The following is a 20,820-nucleotide window of genomic DNA, read 5'->3' as shown; positions in this document are numbered from 1 at the left end:
CCCTGCAGAAGGCAGGCCTCACTATCAAGGCTTCAAAGTGCCAGATAGGGCAGGGGAAAGTGGTTTATCTGGGACACCTTGTAGGTGGGGAACAGATTGCACCACTTCAGGGGAAAATCCAAACTATAATAGATTGGGTTCCCCCTACTACTCAGACCAAGGTGAGAGCCTTCCTAGGCCTCACTGGGTATTACAGGAGGCTCATAAAGAACTATGGCTCCATAGCAGCCCCTCTTAATGTCTTAATGACCTCACTTCTAAGAAAATGCCTAAAAAGGTATTGTGGACAGCTAGCTGTCAGAAAGCTTTTGAGGAGCTGAAACAGGCCATGTGCACTGCACCTGTCCTAAAAAGCCCATGTTACTCCAAGAAATTCATTGTTCTAACTGATGCATCTGAATTAGGGGTAGGGGCAGTCTTATCACAACTCAATTCTCAGGGCCAGGATCAACCTGTTGCTTTTATCAGCAGGAGGTTGACCCCTAGAGAAAAGTGTTGGTCTGCCATAGAGAGGGAGGCCTTTGCTGTGGTCTGGGCACTGAAGAAGTTGAGGCCATACCTCAACTTCATTGTTCAGACAGACCACAGACCTCTGCTTTGGCTAAAACAAATGAAAAGTGAAAACCCTAAATTGTTGAGGTGGTCCATATCGCTACAGGGGATGGACTATACAGTGGAACATAGACCTGGGAGTACCCACTCCAATGCAGATGGACTCTCCAGATAATTCCACTTAGACAATGAAGACTCATCAGGTCATGGCTAGTCTTATTGTCCTTCGTTTGGGGGGGGTTGTGTAGGAATGTACCATCTTGCCTGGCATGTTACCCCCATATTTCACTGTATATATGTTGTTTTAGTGTATGTGTCACTGGGACCCTGCCAGCCAGGGCCCCAGTGCTCATAAGTGTGCCCTGTATGTGTTCCCTGTGTGATGACTAACTGTCTCACTGAGGCTCTGCTAACCAGAACCTCAGTGGTTATGCTCTCTCATCTTTCTAAATTGTCACTAACAGGCTAGTGACCAATTTCACCAATTCACGTTGGCATACTGGAACACCCTTATAATTCCCTAGTATATTGTACTGAGGTACCCAGGGTATTGGGGTTCCAGGAGATCCCTATGGGCTGCAGCATTTCTTTTGCCACCCATAGGGAGCTCTGACAATTCTTACACAGGCCTGCCACTGCAGCCTGAGTGAAATAACGTCCACGCTATTTCACAGCTATTTACCACTGCACTTAAGTAACTTAAAAGTCACCTATATGTCCAACCTTTACCTGGTAAAGGTTGGGTGCTAAGTTACTTAGTGTGTGGGCACCCTGGCACTAGCCAAGGTGCCCCCACATTGTTCAGGGCAAATTCCCCGGACTTTGTGAGTGCGGGGGACACCATTACATGTGTGCACTGGACATAGGTCACTACCTATGTACAGCGTCACAATGGTAACTCCGAACACGGCCATGTAACATGTCTAAGATCATGGAATTGGAGACAATTCCATGATCCCCTGAGTCTCTAGCACAGACCCGGGTACTGCCAAACTACCTTTCCCGGGGTTTCACTGCAGCTGCTGCTGCTGCCAACTCCTCAGACAGGTTTCTGCCCTCCTGGGGTCCAGCCAAGCCTGGCCCAGGAAGGCAGAACAAAGGACTTCCTCAGAGAGAGGGTGTTACACCCTCTCCCTTTGGAAAAAGGTGTCAGGGCTGGGGAGGAGTAGCCTCCCCCAGCCTCTGGAAATGCTTTGATGGGCACAGATGGTGCCCATCTCTGCATAAGCCAGTCTACACTGGTTCAGGGATCCCCTGCTCTGGCGCGAAACTGGACAAAGGAAAGGGGAGTGACCACTCCCCTGACCTGCACCTCCCAGGGGAGGTGCCCAGAGCTCCTCCAGTGTGCTCCAGACCTCTGCCATCTTGGAAACAGAGGTGCTGCTGGCACACTGGACTGCTCTGAGTGGCCAGTGCCAGCAGGTGACGTCAGAGACTCCTCCTGATAGGCTCTTACCTGTGTTGCTAGCCTATCCTCCTTCCTAGGTAGCCAAACCTCCTTTTCTGGCTATTTAGGGTCTCTGCTTTGGGGAATTCTTTAGATAACGAATGCAAGAGCTCATCAGAGTTCCTCTGCATCTCTCTCTTCACCTTCTGCCAAGGAACCGACCGCTGACTGCTCAGGGCGCCTGCAAAACCGCAACAAAGTAGCAAAGACGACTACTGCAACCTTGTATCGCTGATCCTGCCGCCTTCTCGACTGTTTTCCTGGTGGTGCATGCTGTGGGGGTAGTCTGCCTCCTCTCTGCACTAGAAGCTCCAAAGAAATCTCCTGTGGGTCGACGGAATCTTCCCCCTGCAACCGCAGGCAACAAAAGACTGCATCATCGGACCTCTGGGTCCCCTCTCAGCACGACGAGCGTGGTCCCTGGAACTCAGCAACTCTGTCCAAGTGACTCCCACAGTCCAGTGACTCTTCAGTCCAAGTTTGGTGGAGGTAAGTCCTTGCCTCTATACGCTAGACTGCATTGCTGGGTACCGCGTGATTTGTAGCTGCTCCGGCTCCTGTGCACTCTTCCAGGATTTCCTTTGTGCACAGCCAAGCCTGGGTCCCCGACACTCTAACCTGCAGTGCACAACCTCCTGAGTTGTCCTCCGGCATCGTGGGATCTCCTTTTGTGACTTCGGGTGAGCTCTGGTTCACTCCTCTTCGTGGTGCCTGTTCCGGCACTTTTGCAGGTGCTGCCTGCTTCTGTGAGGGCTCCCTGTCTTGATGGGCGCCCCCTCTGTCTTCTCACGCAAGTGGTGACATCCTGGTCCCTTCTGGGCCACAGCAGCATCCAAAAACCCTAACCGCGATCCTTGCAGCTAGCAAGGCTTGTTTGTGGTCTTTCTGCGTGGGAACACCTCTGCAAGCTTCTTCACGACGTGGGACATCCATCCTCTGAAGGGGAAGTTCCTAGCCCTCTTCGTTCTTGCAGAATTCACAGCTTCTACCATCTGGTGGCATCTTCTTTGCACCCTCAGCTGGCATTTCCTGGGCATCTGCCCAATCCCGACTTTATTGAGTCTCTTGGACTTGGTCCCCTTGTTCCACAGGTACTCTCGTCCAGAAATCCACTTTGGTTGCATTGCTGGTGTTGGTCTTCCTTGCAGAATTCCCCTATCACGACTTCTGTGCTCTCTGGGGAATATGGGTGCACTTTACACCTATTTTTCAGGGTCTTGGGGTGGGCTATTTTTCTAACCCTCACTGTTTTCTTACAGTCCCAGCGACCCTCTATGAGCTCACATAGGTTTGGGGTCCATACGTTATTCGCATTCCACTTTTGGAGTATATGGTTTGTGTTGTCCCTATACCTATGTGCTCCTATTGCAATCTATTGTAACTATACACTGCTTGCATTATTTCCTTTTGCTATTACTGCATATTTTTGGTATTGTGTACATATATCTTGTGTATATTTGGCATCCTCATACTGAGGATACTCACTGAGATGCTTTTGGCATATTGTCATAAAAATAAAGTACCTTTATTTTTAGTATATCTGTGTATTGTGTTTTCTTATGATATTGTGCATATGACACCAGTTGTATAGTAGGAGCTTTGCATGTCTCCTAGTTCAGCCTAAGTTGCTCAGCTATAGCTACCTTCTACCAGCCTAAGCTGCTAGAAACACCTCTTCTACACTAATAAGGGATAACTGGAGCTGGTACAGAGAGTAAGTACCCCTTGGTACCCACTACAAGCCAGGCCAGCCTCCTACATATATCTTATAATAATAAAAGGAAAGATGTGATGCTTCTTCTCACATGAGAAAATCACAATTTTCTGTAAAATGCCCTTTTCAAAATGGCCACCAAATGAGCACTCAACAATGATCCATTGTGATCTCATTCCGCTGATAAACCCATCATAATGATAAACTTGACCGCCGTCTTCAAAGTTATGAAAACAGCCGCCATTTTGAAGGAGCTCTCTTTGCTATTGGCGTGGAATTAGGCGATTTCAAGACAGAAAACCCCATCACTTTTTACAGAGATTATTTAATACTCTGTTTTTGTTCCTTATTTAACATTGAAATATGCATCATTTTTAAATAAATTAATCCGTACAAATGAATTACAAATACAAGCGCTATTTTCAGAGTGTTTATCATATTTGAGATTTTGACAGAAGTGTGTCATATTTTTTTACACAGGTTTTCAAAGTTAATGAAACACGCTGTATCCTGTTCCTCGTTCGCTATTGTTTTCAACGGGATACTCCACCCTTCCAAGATGGCGGCCGCAGTCCGCGGCTCCCTGCTCGGCTCTGCCCTCCTCCTCCCCCAGTGTTGTCACTGGTGCAAAGGTGCACAAGTCTGAAGTCCTGAGTCCAGGCTGCGCCTCGGTCACCCCATCATCAGTGCCGGTGCCCGGGGGGGGCTCCTGTCTCAGAGCGGCGCAGAGTACCTGCCATGGGGACTGAGGCCCTGGTGGAGCTGCTGGAGTCCTACAGGGGGAGAGATAGGCTGGTGAGTTCAGGCAGCCCCCACTGTCTGGAAGGGGGGAGGTGGGGGTCTGTCAGTCAGTCAGTTATGTGGTCGTGTTAGCACTTGCTCTCCTTCCTCTTATAATTTCGTTATTGGTGTTGTGACTTGTGTCAGATCTGCTCCAGTGTATCTCTTGGGCCTATACAGACAAATTTGGTATTTGAGTAAATGTATTTTACTTAGCTTTTTTAATTGAAACCTTCGACCCTTTAATTTCGTGTAAATTCCATAGTTGGGGGAAAAAGTCGCATCTTTATCTTACCGAGGCTGAAAGTGGAAGTTTGAAATACTCATTTTGGGGTCTCTTTATATCTAAATGATTATTAGCCAATCCATTCACCCACAACGTGTGCATTATTTTAAAACGTAATGTTTTGTTTCTGAATCGTTTAGTGATGCTTTCTGTAATTGACGTCTGGTGACCTGAGTTCAGGGAAGATTAACATCAACTGTTTTTCCATTGTTATCCTCTGTAGAAGGAAGGGGGGCCACTAGCGTTTGAACCTCTGAGCTACAGGTGGTAGTAACGTTTGCAGGTGCATTAACTCACGAGCTATCTTTTATAACAAGCCTGGATGCGTAAACCCAGAACACATGTGTGCTCGGGTACACATTACGTATTACTTAATATATTTTTTTAAGTATTTCAAATCTGTGTGATCAGACATGTGGCCTATCCTGCCATTATCAAATGGATCCCAGGTTTTGTGCTCTGTCTGAAAACTTTGGCCCTCATTACCAGTGTGGTGGTCTTACGACCGCCGCCAATGTTGCCGTCCGAGTGCCACATTAAAAGGCTAGTGGTCGTACCACCAAGGAAACACCAGCTCCTCCAGGATCTTGGATCCCGGCGGTCTGGTGGTGGCAGAGATCCTAAACTGCCAGGGTAACACCGCCATGAAAAGGCTGGTGGAGAACAGGTGCAGGGGGTCACGGGGGACCTGCACTGCCTATGCACTTGGCATGGTCAGTGCAGCCCCCCCCCCCTTCCTCCTGCCCAGCACCATCGAAATTTTGCAGACAGTGAACAATACAAGGGTGCTGGTGGACCCTGCGGGCTACAGTATTGTCACCGGCCCAGTTACCAGCCAGTGACAATACTGTAGCCTGTTTCCCACTAGGCTGGGGGGCAGAAACTGAGGTTTCCTCCCACCAGCCTAGCAGGAAACTCTTAATGGGGCTGGTGGGGAGGTAGCCTATCTGGCGGCAACCTCCCCGTCGGAAGTTCGGCAGACGGTGAAAACCTTCTGCTGACATCATAATGACCCCCTTTGTGTTGTGGAACCCAAAGTACAGACCCTACCCACTTTTGCTTTCCCTTCAAGTTCATCTCATAAAAGTCTGGGCAAAAGTGTCACGTCGGTTCTTCACCTGATAAACCTGAAATCATGCAGGAAAAGGATAATATTTAATATAAAGTGCTACATAAAACACATTCATTTATACTTAAGCTGTGAGAACCTCTTAGTGATGTAAGGTTATTACACCTGCATTTACTAACAAATCAATCAATCAGTGATTTCTAAAGTGCGGCTAATCACCCGTAGGGTCTCAAGGCTCTGTTTGCGGGTGTGCCTTTAAACGAAGGACATAGTGTTCAGAGAAGTGGTAAATCTTGAAACCGGAACCAAAAGTTCACCAGATTAGCCAAGCAATGTAATATTTTTATCATATCTTGTAGTAGTTATATTGGCTCAGCTCACGAGATTTTGAGAGTGGCCTAAGAGTGTAAGTAGTAGGATGGAACAGTAAGTGCCAGGTTCCCTTACTTCAGCATTAATAGGGGAGGGGTGACATGCAGATTATTGCAGTGTGCACTGCATACTCCACAAGCGTTGCTTACGTTGCACATCCTCGGGTTGGTGCAGCATTCACTGTTGTCTTTGGGATCCTGTTGGGAGTCTCTGTAGTATTTTAGAACCCACTGAACACTTGGTATATAAACATTCTCCCTAGCATTGCATCCCTCTATGCTTTGAGATACACAGAAGTAAAGTGATTTGCCCCTGATCACATATTTTTTGTCAGATGTCAAAGCCAAGATTAGGACCAGGTATTAGGTGAACAATTCATGCACCTCACATATCTCCTCCTGCTATCCTGCCACCTGGACACATCTGGGAATTTCATTGGGGTGCAGCATTATAATACTCTGATTGAAATAAGTGGCTTTTCAGTCCTTTTCGGGAAGTCTGCATCGTGCCATAAAAGGGTGGAGCTTTGTAGAGGCAGCTTCCCACATAGAAGTAGACCTGGGAGTAATTTATTTATGATGTTGTAATAAGAATACTTTTGGCGATTCCATGTTACTCTTTGACACAGATTTTGCAATAGTTACATCACTCGTATAATCATGAAACATTTTGGGAGAAAATAAGCACAAAAACAACAAATGTAGCGAGCGCTATTTGCTGTGCTGTTGTTCATGTTATTTTGCATTTTGCACTGTTTTCTTAGTGCAAAATGCATGCTTGCATCCGTTTGCGACACAAGGGTGCATTTTGTAAAATGCTATTTAGAAAATAGCAGAGTGCCAGGAATAAGTTGAGGGAAAATGGGTCAACTACTGATGTTCTAATGCATTTAGCGCTATTATTAAGGGTAAAATGTATCCTCTCGTCCATTTTGGACTCAAAGGGGCATTGTTGTGGTAAGACAATAGCCCTAAATACCGAATTACTCTTCTTGCATAATTATGCAGAATTTGTGGAAATGTGTGGTATTTACGCTTCAGCAAATGATGCCCACCACTACACATAAGTAGAAGGTTTCTCATGGGAGTATTTATTGAAGGAAAGTACACGTTAAACCTAATGTGAACTTGATCTAGCACTAGTGAGAACGTCTCTTTCTGATGTCATGGTCTTGTATGGCAGCTTGGTTTTACGTTCTTTGTCAGCGAGATACATGGTCAGCAGCATCACTGAGTGATGTGCTGAAACTCGAGTACTTCCAGTGCTGAACTGAATTTGCACATGTGTGCTTTTTTGTAATGTATTTGGAGAGATTTATTTAGTTGTCAGAATTTTGCCGAGGTCTTTTGTGGGAGTGGCTTGGTATGGCATTGGCTTACAGGTCCTGTTAGACCTGACAGCCTTAGGGTGGTCACCCCTAACTTTTTGCCGCCTCCCTCCACTTTTGAGATACTGTTTTTGCTGGTTTTTAGACTCTGCGCACTTTACCACTGCTAACCAGTGCTAAAGAGCATATGCTCTCTCCCTTTAAACATGGTAACATTGGATCATACCCAATTGGGCTATTTAATTTACTTATAAGTCCCTAGTAGAGTGCACCATATGTGCCCAGGGCCTGCAGATTAAAAGCTACTAGTGGGCCTGCAGCACTGATTGTGCCACCCACTTAAGTAGCCCTTAACCTTGTCTCAGGCCTGCCATTGGAAGGCCTGTGTGTGCAGTTTCACTGCCAATTCGACTTGGCATTTAAAATTACTTACCAAGCCTAAAACTCCCCCTTTTCTACATATGTCACCCATAAGGTGTGCCCTAGGTAACCCCTAGAGCAGGGTGCTGTGTAGGTAAAAGGCAGGACATGTACATGTGTAGTTTACATGTCCTGGTAGTGTAAAACTCCTAAATTCGTTTTTAACACTACTGTGAGGCCTGCTCCCTTCATAGGCTAACATTGGGGCTACCCCCATACATTGTTTGAGTGGTAGCTGCTGACCTGAAAGGAGTAGGAAGGTCATATTTAGTATGGCCAGAATGGTAATACAAAATCCTGCTGACTGGTGAAGTTGGATTTAATATTACTATTTTAGAAATGCCACTTTTAGAAAGTGAGCATTTCTCTGCACTTAAATCCTTCTGTGCCTTACAATCCACACCTGGCTGGGTTTAGTTGACGGCTCCTTGTGCATTCACTCAGACACACCCCAAACACAGGGTACTCAGCCTCACTTGCATACATCTGCATTTTGAAAGGGTCTTCCTGGGCTGGGAGGGTGGAGGGCCTGCTCTCACACAAAGGGCTGCCACACCCCCTACTTGGACCCTGGCAGACAGGATTGAACTGAAAGGGGACCTGGTGCACTTCTAAGCCACTCTTTGAAGTATCCCCCACTTCAAAGGCAGATTTGGGTATAAAAACAGGGCCTCTGCCCCACCAACTCAGACACTTCCTGGAGAAGATACCTGAACCAGAGTCTGCACCCTGACAAGAAGAACTGCCTGGCTGCCTAAAGGACTCACCTGACTGCTTTCTGAAGAGGACTGCTGCCTTACTGTTGCCCTGCTGCCTTGCTGCTCTCTTGCTGTGCTGCAGAAGTGCTCTCCAAGGGCTTGGATAGAGCTTGCCTCCTGTTCCCTGAAGCCTCAGGACCAAAAAGACTTCTCTCCTGCAGCTGAAATCCCTGTGCGGTGAAAATTCGACGCACCGCCTGCCAAGAACGACGCACAGCCTGCTCGCTGTGAAAAATTCACCGCACGCCGAGTCCGGAACGACGCAGCCCGACTTCATGACAGATCGATGCAACGATGCGACCGGAACTTCAACGCACAGCCCTACTTGATTGACGCAAGCCGACTCAGAACGACGACGCCCGACTTCCTGGGAGGAATCGCCGCAGCGCCTGCCGTGCAGAAGAAAATTCCACGCATCCATAATCGGAATTGACGCAGCCCCTGTGACTTTGCTCCGCAAGCGCAGGATTCCACGCATTCTCCCCAGGATGCCTGAAAACCCCGCAACCCGAAGAGGATCCAGGTCCGCGTACCGGAAATCGACACAACATTTTCCCCGCGTGGAAAATAATGGCGCAAGTCCGTGTGCGAAGGGGCGAAACCGACGTACACTCACCGTTTTCCACGCATCTCCTCCTCTGCGGTCCCTTGTGAGGATTTTTCAACGCAAACCAGGTACTTTGCCCTGCAAGAGGCACTTGTTGTTTCTAGGAGAACTTAAGACACTTTTTTTATTGCTTTTACAGTAATATTTTAACTATAAGACATTTGATATCACTTTCAGTGATATCCCTACATTTGCTTATTTCATCTTTTATCGTTTTGACCTGCATTTATCCAGATAAATATTATATATTTTTCTAAACACTGTGTGGTATATTTTTGTGGTGGTATATTGTGATATTGTATGGTTTATTGCACAAATACTTTACACATTGCCTTCTAAGTTAAGCCTGACTGCTCAGTGCCAAGCTACTAGAGGGTGGGCACAGGATAATTTGATTGTGTGTGACTTACCCTGATTAGGGTGAGGGTCCTTGCTTGGACAGGGGGTAACCTGACTGCTAACCAAAGACCCCATTTCTAACAGGTCCCAACTCCTAGTTTGTTATACAGCCCTAACAATGGCTTGTCTACAATTAGAGCAGAGTTCGGGCTCACACAGCCATACTGGCATAGAGACCATTTTTGATGTTGGATTATTGATCCATCCTCAGGGGGAGATGTATATAGAGCTGCATATCATCTGTGTATTGTATTTTAATCGAATAGTTTTGGCTAGTATAAAATAATGCAAGCTTAAGTTAAGCATATTTCTCAGAATGCTTGTTGTGGTTCAAGGGCAGTCAGAGGTTGGTAACGATGGAAAGTTGTGGGGTTGTGCAGAACCCCACTTTTAGACGAGTATACTCATGAGGCAGAGCCCTGTCAAAACATGACAAGTTAAAGCAATTGTTTTGTGATCTGCTGGGGAAGTATAGTGGTTCTGCCCACAGGTCAATGAGTAACAGCATTGCGTGGTTGCGTCTGTCGCCGAAACGTGTATTCGTACTTGGAATTAACGTAATCCAAATCCATATCATCGTCTTCTTGGAAGAAACTGTTCCTTAGCCCTACTTTGTAGCTACGTGTGCACTTTTGCAAAGGGGAAGCAGCACATTTTCGAAGTTGTGATGTGTCATTCAGTTTGTATTTCTGAGAAGGAAATCCTGTAGCTGTTTTTATCTTATTTTGGAGTGTGTTTTTCAACAAAGCCCTTTTGGTTAGCTGTAAGGATCCAGTCTGTCCTGACACTAACCTTTATCGTGTTCCTTCAGCTGTGGCTTGCACTGCAGACTGAGGCCTCTGTTTGTACATTGTCCTTGTGGATCTCTAAATAAACACAACTTCCAGATCCGCACACACACCGCAGTGATGAAATGAGTGCAATATGATGCTACTCCAGTCTAGAAACCTGTGAATAGGAATATAGATTTTTTATTTTTTTAAAAACATTTTTAAGTGTTCCAATGCCTAGTTCCTCAGGTTGCCAGGTAATAAAGAGTCCTTAACAGCAAGCAAGGGAATGCAACAGTCTAGCCCCTAAGCAACAAGCTGTGGCAGGATGATATCTTAGATAGAAACAGCAGAGTTACCTTGGGAAGCTGTCCCATCTTCACTTCTGTTGTCCAGACCCAGTGAAGCAAGCTCTTGGTCTGCTTTGGTATCCCAGCGCTGCTTGGTAAGTCTGGGATCCTTGAGGCAGTGGAGCTAGAAGCATGCAGTAGTTTCCTAAGGCCAAGAACCCTGGCCTTCAGCTGAATTGAGATTTAGATCCATCTGTACCATTTGTTGGTGTTTCCCTCCATCGGTGCCCACATGGCTGTGTTCCAGAGGAAGATTTTTTAAGTTAGTTCAGGTAGTTTTGTTAGTGCCCCAAAGCAGCCAAATTAAAGCTGAGAAAAAGTTTGACAATGTTTCGAAAACCATTTCATGACCAGGCTGATCTACCAGAACCTGTGTTGGAAAAGGATGTCTGCCCGGACTGAAGAAGTGCCTCATCTGAGATCTTCCAGGGAAAGTTCTAAGTACAATCTAACTGCAATCTGGGCACATGAAGTCCTGTTTGTCTTCGACTGATGCACATCATCCCATGTGGTACATAAAATTTTCAAATGAAGAAATGACCTGGAGAAGAGTCCAGTCCAATCTGGCATCGTCAGATGGGCAGCAAAAAGGTACTTACTCTATCTTGGATTTATTTTTTACTTTCAAGTTATTATTCCTGTCTCCTGGTCTCTACCAAATGTATCTTGAACTATGGCTGGGTGAACTTCTTCAGCCATCTTTTGCTCCAGGTGTGATGAGCCTAAAGGGAATATCCTTTTTGGCATTGCCTACCTGTAGGAAAGTACCATCTTGCCTGGCATGTTACCCCCATATTTCACTGTATGTATGTTGTTTTAGCCCTTGTGTCACTGGGACCCTGCCAGCCAGGGCCCCAGTGCTCATAGTATGTGCCCTGTATGTGTTCCCTGTGTGGTGCCTAACTGTATCACTGAGGCTCTGCTAACCAGAACCTCAGTGTTTATGCTCTCTCTGCTTTCCGAAATTTGTCACTGCAGGCTAGTGACTAAATTTACCAATTCACATTGGCATACTGGTACACCCATATAATTCCCTTGTATATGGTACTGAGGTACCCAGGGTATTGGGGTTCCAGGAGATCCCTATGGGCTGCAGCATTTCTTTTGCCACCCATAGGGAGCTCTGACAATTCTTACAGAGGCCTGCCACTGCAGCCTGAGTGAAATAACGTCCACATTATTTCACAGCCATTTACCACTGCACATAAGTAACTTATAAGTCACCTATATGTCTAACCTTCACTTAGTGAAGGTTGGGTGCCAAGTTACTTAGTGTGTGGGCACCCTGGCAATAGCCAAGGTGCCCCCACATCGTTCAGGGCAAATTCCCCGAACTTTGTGAGTGCGGGGACACCATTACATGCGTGCACTATACATAGGTCACTACCTATGTATAGCGTCACAATGGTAACTCCGAACATGGTTATGTAACATGTCTAAGATCATGGAATTGTCACCCCAATACCATTCTGGTATTGGGGGTACAATTCCATGATCCCCCGGGTCTCTAGCACAGAACCCAGGTACTGCCAAACTGCCTTTCTGGGGTTTCCACTGCTGCTGCTGCCAACCCCTCAGACAGGTTTCTGCCCTCCTGGGGTCCAGGCAGCCCTGGCCCAGGAAGGCAGAACAAAGGATTTCCTCTGAGAGAGGGTGTTACACCCTCTCCCTTTGGAAATAGGTGTGAAGGGCTGGGGAGGAGTAGCCTCCCCCAGCCTCTGGAAATGCTTTGATGGGCACAGATGGCGCCCATCTCTGCATAAGCCAGTCTACACCAGTTCAGGGATCCCCCAGCCGTGCTCTGGCGCGAAACTGGACAAAGGAAAGGGGAGTGACCACTCCCCTGACCAGTACCTCCGAGGGGAGGTGCCCAGAGCTCCTCCAGTGTGTCCCAGACCTCTGCCATCTTGGAAACAGAGGTGTTGGGGGCACACTAGACTGCTCTGAGTGGCCAGTGCCAGCAGGTGACATCAGAGACACCCTCTGATAGGCTCTTACCTTTCTTGGTAGCCAATCCTCCTTTCTTGGTAGCCAAACCTCCTTTTCTGGCTATTTAGGGTCTCTGCTTTGGGGAATTCTTCAGATAACGAATGCAAGAGCTCACCAGAGTTCCTCTGCATCTCCCTCTTCGACTTCTACCAAGGATCGACCGCTGACTGCTCCAGGACGCCTGCAAAACCGCAACAAAGTAGCAAGACGACTACCAGCAACATTGTAGCGCCTAATCCTGACAGCTTTCTCGACTGTTTCCTGGTGGTGCATGCTCTGGGGGTAGCCTGCCTTCACCCTGCACCAGAAGCTCAGAAGAAATCTCCCGTGGGTCGACGGAATCTTCCCCCTGCTAACGCAGGCACCAAGAGGCTGCATCACCGGTCCTCTGGGTCCCCTCTCATCCTGACGAGTGTGGTCCCTGGAACACAGCAACTCTGTCCAAGTGACTCCCACAGTCCAGTGACTCTTCAGTCCAAGTTTGGTGGAGGTAAGTCATTGCCTCCCCACGCTAGACTGCAAACCTTTGTAGTGCGTGATTGCAGCTGCTCCGGCTTCTGTGCACTCTTCCAGGATTTCCTTCGTGCACAGCCTAGCCTGGGTCCCCAGCACTCCGTCCTGCAGTGCTCAACCCGCGGAGTTGGCCTCCGACGTCGTGGGACCCTCCTTTGTAACTTTGCGTGGACTCTGGTTCACTAATCTTCTAAGTGCCTGTTGGGGTACTTCTGCGGGTGCTGCCTGCTTCTGTGAGGGCTCTCTGAGTTGCTGAGCGCCCCCTCTGTCTCCTCCTCCAAAAGGCGACATCCTGGTCCTCAGCAGCACCCAAAAACCTCTACCGCGACCCTTGCAGCTACCAAGGCTTTTTTGCGGTATTTCTGCGTGGGAACACTTCTGCAAGCTTCATCACGACGTGGGACATCTTCCATCCAAAGGAGAAGTTCCTAGTTCTCTTCTTTCTTGCAGAACTCCAAGCTTCTTCCACCCGGAGGCAGCTTCCTTGCCCCTTCATCCGGGGTTTTCTGGGCTCCTGCCCCCCCGGACACTGTCGCGACTATTGGACTTGGTCCCCTTGCTTTGCAGGTCCTCAGGTCCAGGAATCCGTTGTCAGTGCACTGCTGGTGTTTGTTGTTCTTGCAGAATCCCTCTATCACGACTATTGTGCTCTCTTGGGGTAGTAGGTGTACTTTACTCCTACTTTTCAGGGTCTTGGGGTGGGGTATCTTGGACACCCTGACTGTTTTCTTACAGTCCCAGCGACCCTCTACAAGCTCCCATAGGTCTGGGGTCCATTCGTGATTCGCATTCCACTTTTGGAGTATATGGTTTGTGTTGCCCCTATACCTATGCTTGCCTATTGCAACCTATTGTAATTCTACACTGTTTGCATTACTTTTCTGACTCTTACTTACCTATTTTTGGTTTGTGTACATATAACTTGTGTATGTTACTTACCTTCTTACTGAGGGTACTCACTGAGATACTTGTGGCATATTGTCATAAAAATAAAGTACCTTTATTTTTAGTAACTCTGTGTATTGTGTTTTCTTATGATATTGTGCATATGATATAAGTGGTATAGTAGGAGCTTTGCATGTCTCCTAGTTCAGCCTAAGCTGCTTTACCATAGCTACCTTCTATCATCATGAACTGCTAGAAACACCTCTATTCTACTAATAAGGGATAACTGGACCTGGCACAAGGTGTAAGTACCTCTGGTACCCACTACAAGCCAGGCCAGCCTCCTACATTGGTGGTGCAGCGGTGCAATAAGTACTTGTAACTGCTTTACCACTTTGTCATTTTGTACTTTTCATAAGATAATCATATACCAAACAGTTCAGTGTATGTACACTTAACCCAAAAAGTTTGCTTTTCTATCCTAAAACTTTTTACAAAGTTCGGAAAAGTTTCTTAAAACTTATAAAAGTTAGAAAAAGTTTTTTTCTCTGTACTTTCTAAAGTTCTAAAACCTTTTCTCTCTTCTCACTATCTCTAAACCTTTTACTATCATGTCTGTGGTAGATTCCACTCTCAAAACTGTCAATGCTACTTATGACATTTTGAACTGCAAGAGCTTAAGGAGTCTCTGCTTAGATAGAGGTTTAGTTATAGGACAGAACCCTACAAAAGAGTTTCTGTTTAACATGCTTATGGTGGATGACAGAACCAGTGTGGCCCATCAAATGAGAGGTTAGTAGAAGCTTCCCAGTCTGATTCAGAGGAACCCCCTGAGGAAGCTGGGGAGGGTTCTGACAAGGGTCTGCCCCCTGCAGGGCACCTAGTAACGCTGGTAGTGATAGAGGTTCCCATCATAGTAGGGCATCCTTTATTCCTAGAGGCCAGGTTACCAGGGTCCAGACAGTTAGGGACAGGTCCACCTCTGATGTTTCCAATTTGTCATCTGTGTCCATGCATTCCCAACCCACCCACCGTGAGGATAACTTGTTGGAAAGGGAACTCAAAAAGTTGAGGGTTGAAGAGACCAGACTGAAGCTTAAACAGCAACAGCTGGCCTTGGTACCTTTATTTTTAGTATATCAGTGTATTGTGTTTTCTTATGATATTGTGCATATGACACCCGTGGTATAGTAGGAGCTTTGCATGTCTCCTAGTTCAGCCTAAGCTGTTCTGCTATAGCTACCTTCTATCAGCCTAAGCTGCTAGAAACACCTCTTCTACACTAATAAGGGATAACTGGACCTGGCACAAGGTGTAAGTACCTTTGGTACCCACTACAAGCCAGGCCAGCCTCCTACACTACCTTCTCATATATAATGGCATCCACTTGTGTCTCAGCTGAAAGAGCCATAGCCTGCCTAAACGTCTCACAAGTGTACATTTGTGGTAAGGGAAATTGTCTGATTTAATGAGAAAAGTGCTCAATCTATTGAAGAATTCTTAATACTGGAAACCATCAGCAGAATTACCTGTGCCATAGGCAGCACACTCCAGTGGTAATTTCTCTGGCCGATTATGCACCTGTAAAAAATCTTTCAATAGAGTATTTACCATTACAACAGATCTGAGCATTTTCTGTTGCCACCTAACTCTAAATATGTCCATGCCTCATTTATCTGAAAATTTGCTTTGCCTTTTCTCATCAACTAACATTGGGCTTTTTGACTCAAGTGTTGATAATTATTCCCCTTAACTTTCTTTGCAAGGCTTCAAATGCTTTTTAATTTGTTTATATCTACTTTTAATGCTTTTCATGTTCTTCGTAATATGTATAACATTTCATACATTTTTAATAAACCTTGGTTTGAAACTTTTACATTCTTTATTTTAAAACTTTGTTTCTATTTGTGTGTTTAGCCTGTTGAAATAAAATTTGAATCAAGGGACACATTCGGAAGAGCCTGCTTGTCTCTCCGGAGCAGGTTCTTGTGAAGACTTTGCCACTGCATTTACTCAAGTCCGTGGGCACCGTTTGATATGCCGCCTACTGGATTTTCTATACTGGTACCATTCTTGTATACGTGCTACAAGGCCTGCAGGAGAAGGTTCTACCAATTAGTCACCAAAGTTTGTAGCTTCCTAAAGATTGAAGCTGTTGTATGATTTTACATTTTTCCATCCCAAATCATTCTTAAATCCGACAGCCTTGGAAAGTGCAGTCAGATTGTAAGTTGAAAGTGCAGTGTGATCACTTGAGAACGTGACCACATAGCACCTTCCATTTGGGAGCAGCTACAATGCCGAGTGATGCTCAGAGTTCCATCCCAGTGCCTGCTCTGTTCAGTCTGTGCCTTTAGCATCAGCTTGGAGAATGTAGCAGTGTCCTTCCACCAATGTGCAGATGCCTTGAAAGTATACGACAAAATATTAATAACAGAAGCGTGCCAGCTTGGAGAGGCTTTATAATTAAATGCGCAAGAACAGCATGAGGATCAACTCTGATAAAACAAAACTCCTTCCATTCTCACCCTCAAGCACATTTAAATGCGATGTCTTTCTTCTGTCTTTCTCAGTGTTTAGGTCTCTAAGCCCTTGCTCCAGTCCTTTGCTGCTGTGCAGACAGCAGTGTGAAGGAGGCAAGTGCAGGCAGGAAAGGAGATAAGCAGGTTTTTCCACAATATCATTTTGTCGACTCTCTTCTCCTATTGATAATGGTAAATTGTTGAGCTGTATTTAAAACTCTAATAATTTATGGTGCAGATATTTTCTATAAGACTGTTAAATATTATATAAAATGTGAGCGCATTAATAGTTTAAAATCTGAAAATATAAAAGCATTTTTAGTATTACTTGAAATAAAAAGGGAGATGTATATTTACACTGAAAAATGTATGTTAATGGGTTTTAGGGACGTGACATAAAAAAGAAAATACCTTGAAAATTCATCACTTGTGGCTATCAACACTACCGTCATGCTAACCGCCCCAGCTTTATGCTTTTTTACTCACTCAGGATCCCAGGAAACATCCCATCAGCAGCTCAAGTTGTGCCAGGTGCCCACATAAGCAACCCATAGTCTGCCCCTCTGTCCATCCCAGGGATTCTCCTAGGGTCTTCAGTCTCCGAAGAGGTACCCATGCATGCCAACACTCAGTCACTCTTCCAAACAACTAGACACTGGCAGATTTCAGGTGTGCTGATCCATCCACCCACCGGGTTAATCACATTCCTACTCCATCCACACAATACCAGGCCCTACACATGTCCTATACGCATCATCATTGAGCCGTCGATGGAATGGAACTCCCTCCTCTATATCAACTTCGACTATGAGAAGACATTCAGCAGCATGGGCAGAGAGCCCCCTTGGAAACTCCTCTGCCATTACGGTGCTCCATGTAAACTTGCAAAAATCACCAGGAACTCCTATTGGGGAATGACCTGAACGATAGCCCATGGAGGAAAACTCACAGAAGCCTTCCAAGGGTGGACCGGAGTCTGCCAGGGTGGTTTGCTCTCTCCCGTTCTCTTCCTGCTGACCATAGACTGGATCATGAAGACATCCACAGCAAGGAGTACAAATGGGATCCAGTAGACACATTGGATGCAGCTCAGCGTCCCTGACGTTGCAGACGACCTGGCCCTACTCTCCCATACTCACCTGCAGATGCAAGAAAAGACCTACAATGTGGCAGCCACAGCAGCACAACTTGACCTCAGCATCAGGGAAAACCAAGATCCTGAAGGCTAACACGTCCAGCACAACTCTTGCTGGTGATGCGCTGGAAAAGGCTGAGGCCTTCACCTACCTGGGCAGTGTCATAGACGAGCAGGGCGGCACAGAGGCTGATGTCAAGGCAAGAATCGGCAAAGCAAGAGCTGCGTTTGTTTAGCTAAGGAAGATCTGGGGCTGTAAGGACCTAACTCTACAAAGCAAATCAGGCTTTTTAACACCAACGTAAAATCGATTCTCCTGGATAGAGCAGAAATTTGGAGGACAACAGTGACCACCACCAACAAATTCCAGACCATCATCAAAACCTGTCCGAGGAAAATCCCCCAAATTCCCTGGCCAAACACCATTCGCAGCAACAACCCATGGCAGCAGACTTTTCTACTCTCTGCTCATGAAGAAATCATGAAAAGACGATGGGTCCGGATACGTTGCAGCCTTCACAAGCCTGCACCAAATACCACCAGGCAGGCTCTGCCTTGGAACCCTCGAGGGAAAAGTGGAAGGCCAAGAAACACCTGGCGCCAAGGCCTTGAGGCTTACTGCAAGGAGATGGGTTACACCTGGAGTCAGATTGAAAGAAAAGCCCAGGACAGAGATGGCTGGAGAGTCCTGGAGGGATAATAGGCATACATACGTAAATATGTTCCAACCAGGCCATCAAACTACCTGCCTGCTGCCTGCTGAATCCTGTAGTTTTTCCACAATAATTGGCAGTGTCCGCACTGCTCACTAAAGGAACCAATGAAAGCATGGTGCACTGTGCAGTCTCATGCTCCTAATTTTATAACCTTTTATAATTTGTATATAACATAACGGTGGTATAATTTCAGCACTGGCTTTTCTGCTCAGTCTAAAGTTATGTGAGTCGTCCAGGGACTAAAAATTAGATGTACAAACAGGAGGACCATAGAACAAGTGCTTAACCTATGGCTGCCCTTCAGTTCCATGTCTAAACTATCCACCTAACTTAAGTTGCCTGTTCCTACTGGATGGTTGTGTGGTCGGCCTTCTTCAAAATCGTCTGAGTAAACCAGAAAAGAGTGTAGGGGAACATACATCTCCTGTTAAAGCTACTGTATAGTACTTTTGGTTAATGCAGAAATGTGTGTGCTATTGTAAAGCCTGTAGTTCGAACCTGTACCTCTTGACAACATTTCTTGTTATTTATAACGCTTCACAACTGTAAAAGCGAGTCAGCGTACCCATATTATCAATGAGCAAAGCCAAAAACTGACATGTAAGCAAGTAAGCGTCGTAAGTAAAGGTAAGGGAGAAAACATGATCACATACAAGCTGGGAAGGTGGGACAGTTACATCCAGTGGACAGTAAGTAGTGGTAGGTTCCGTACCAGTTGTCCGTGAAGTGCTCCTGGCTGGATTAGGGTATTTACTTCTTTCTGAACTGTAGCTCTGATGGTCTGGGCCCGGTGTGTGGCTTGATAGTGCGTCCTAACCTGGGTGCCTTGCCCAAAGTGTACCCAGCCTTTCGTTTCAGGTTTGCTTTGCTTTGAGATTTGACAACCATGGAATAGTGTGCTACATTGACCTCCGGAGGTGCTGACTTTTAGCTGTGAGGATGTTGGTTAGGACTGCCATGTGTTTGATGCAGGACGTCATATATGGGATCTGGACTTGAGTGGCAGCCAGTCGGCAGCTTCATAAATGTTTGTACATCCTTTGAATGGTAGGGCAACATGCAGAATGATCTTCACTGGAACCACGTGAGCATCTGTTATCACGGTGCCACAATCTAGCTCAGAATCGACCAGTGTTCAAACAGTGGTGTTTAAGTCAGCTTTATGACGGTGTTCTTTAAGTGTTTGTTGGTGGGATGCTAATGTCGGATAGTCTGAGTTTGTTGTGGCGAAATGATGATTTCTGAAGAGAGTTTGCTGTTGGTGATTCCTAGAAAAGTTGCATTTGTAGCAGTTTATGTTGTGTATACGTTCATGTTTATTTCTGAAGGACGATCCGAGGTCTGGGCTTTTTTTTTGTAGATGATGATGAAGAAAATTAATTTTGACTGTGTGGTTAGCACTCGGCCTGCAAACTTGGATGTAAGTCAGCATTCGAGTCTCAATGTCCTTTTGAGTCTCAGTGGCCTTTTGAGAGGGGGATTTCTGATGGTGGTTTGTATCATCTCCAGGCTCCTGAACTTGACTCCTTCACTGTCGACAGGGACTACCAAGATGCTTCATGTTTAGGCTGAGATCAAAATGGAGACCGTGGGTGCTTGGGGTACTTCAAAACTCACTTGCAGCTACTTGGATATAGAGGTGTCTGGTCAGTCCTAAAAAAATCTACTTACCCACTTGCTATGGTGAGTCAGATTTTATCAGGGAGAGCTATTTGTAGGGCCTACTGGTCCGTTCTGGCGAGAGAGCTTGAGCTGGCAAAGAACAGGCATTCTGTTAATTCAGAATGTAAATGAGAAATAAAAATGTCTTTAAATCTTGTTTTTATCTTGTCACATTTGCTGTGCCTTCAAAGGCAGAGGTCATATGCTTACCTTATATCTTCTTACAAACTACTGCTTACTTTATCCTGGGGATTGGTGTTTACTTTTCTTTCTCTGACCGCAAAGTTAGACAGTTTGTAAAGTGAACTGTCTGACAAATGAGATGAGGTACAGTGAGTATGTTTTTCTAACACACAACATTTAAAGAGCTTGTAAATGAACAATACAGATATTTTTAAATATACCAGCAGTTAGGAAAACGCATTTGTTTTGTAACTCTGAAGTGTAATGGAAACAAAGATTTTGATAGGATCAACCCAATCAAAACACTACTTGCTGATGTGCAAATGATAGATTTATTTATTTAATTTTTGGGGAGGTTTTATAT

The 20,820-nt window shown here is 45.9% G+C and overlaps 1 protein-coding gene across 1 annotated transcript in view; it reads left to right on the top strand.

Annotated features, from left to right (window-relative positions):
- The first annotated feature begins 4,330 nt into the window (after positions 1 to 4,330).
- The window catches only part of PEX11G (peroxisomal biogenesis factor 11 gamma), a 50,927-nt gene continuing 34,437 nt past the window's right edge, over positions 4,331 to 20,820 (top strand). Inside the window, exon 1 of the mRNA XM_069216999.1 lies at positions 4,331 to 4,508. Coding sequence (XP_069073100.1) covers positions 4,452 to 4,508 — 57 coding nt within the window. The 5' untranslated portion in view covers positions 4,331 to 4,451. The remainder of the gene's footprint in view (positions 4,509 to 20,820) is intronic.

Source organism: Pleurodeles waltl, chromosome 12 (genome assembly GCF_031143425.1).
Source record: "Pleurodeles waltl isolate 20211129_DDA chromosome 12, aPleWal1.hap1.20221129, whole genome shotgun sequence".
Lineage (NCBI taxonomy): Eukaryota > Metazoa > Chordata > Amphibia > Caudata > Salamandridae > Pleurodeles > Pleurodeles waltl.
Note: the sequence above shows the minus strand (reverse complement) of the source record. Positions and strands in the feature narration are given on the sequence as shown.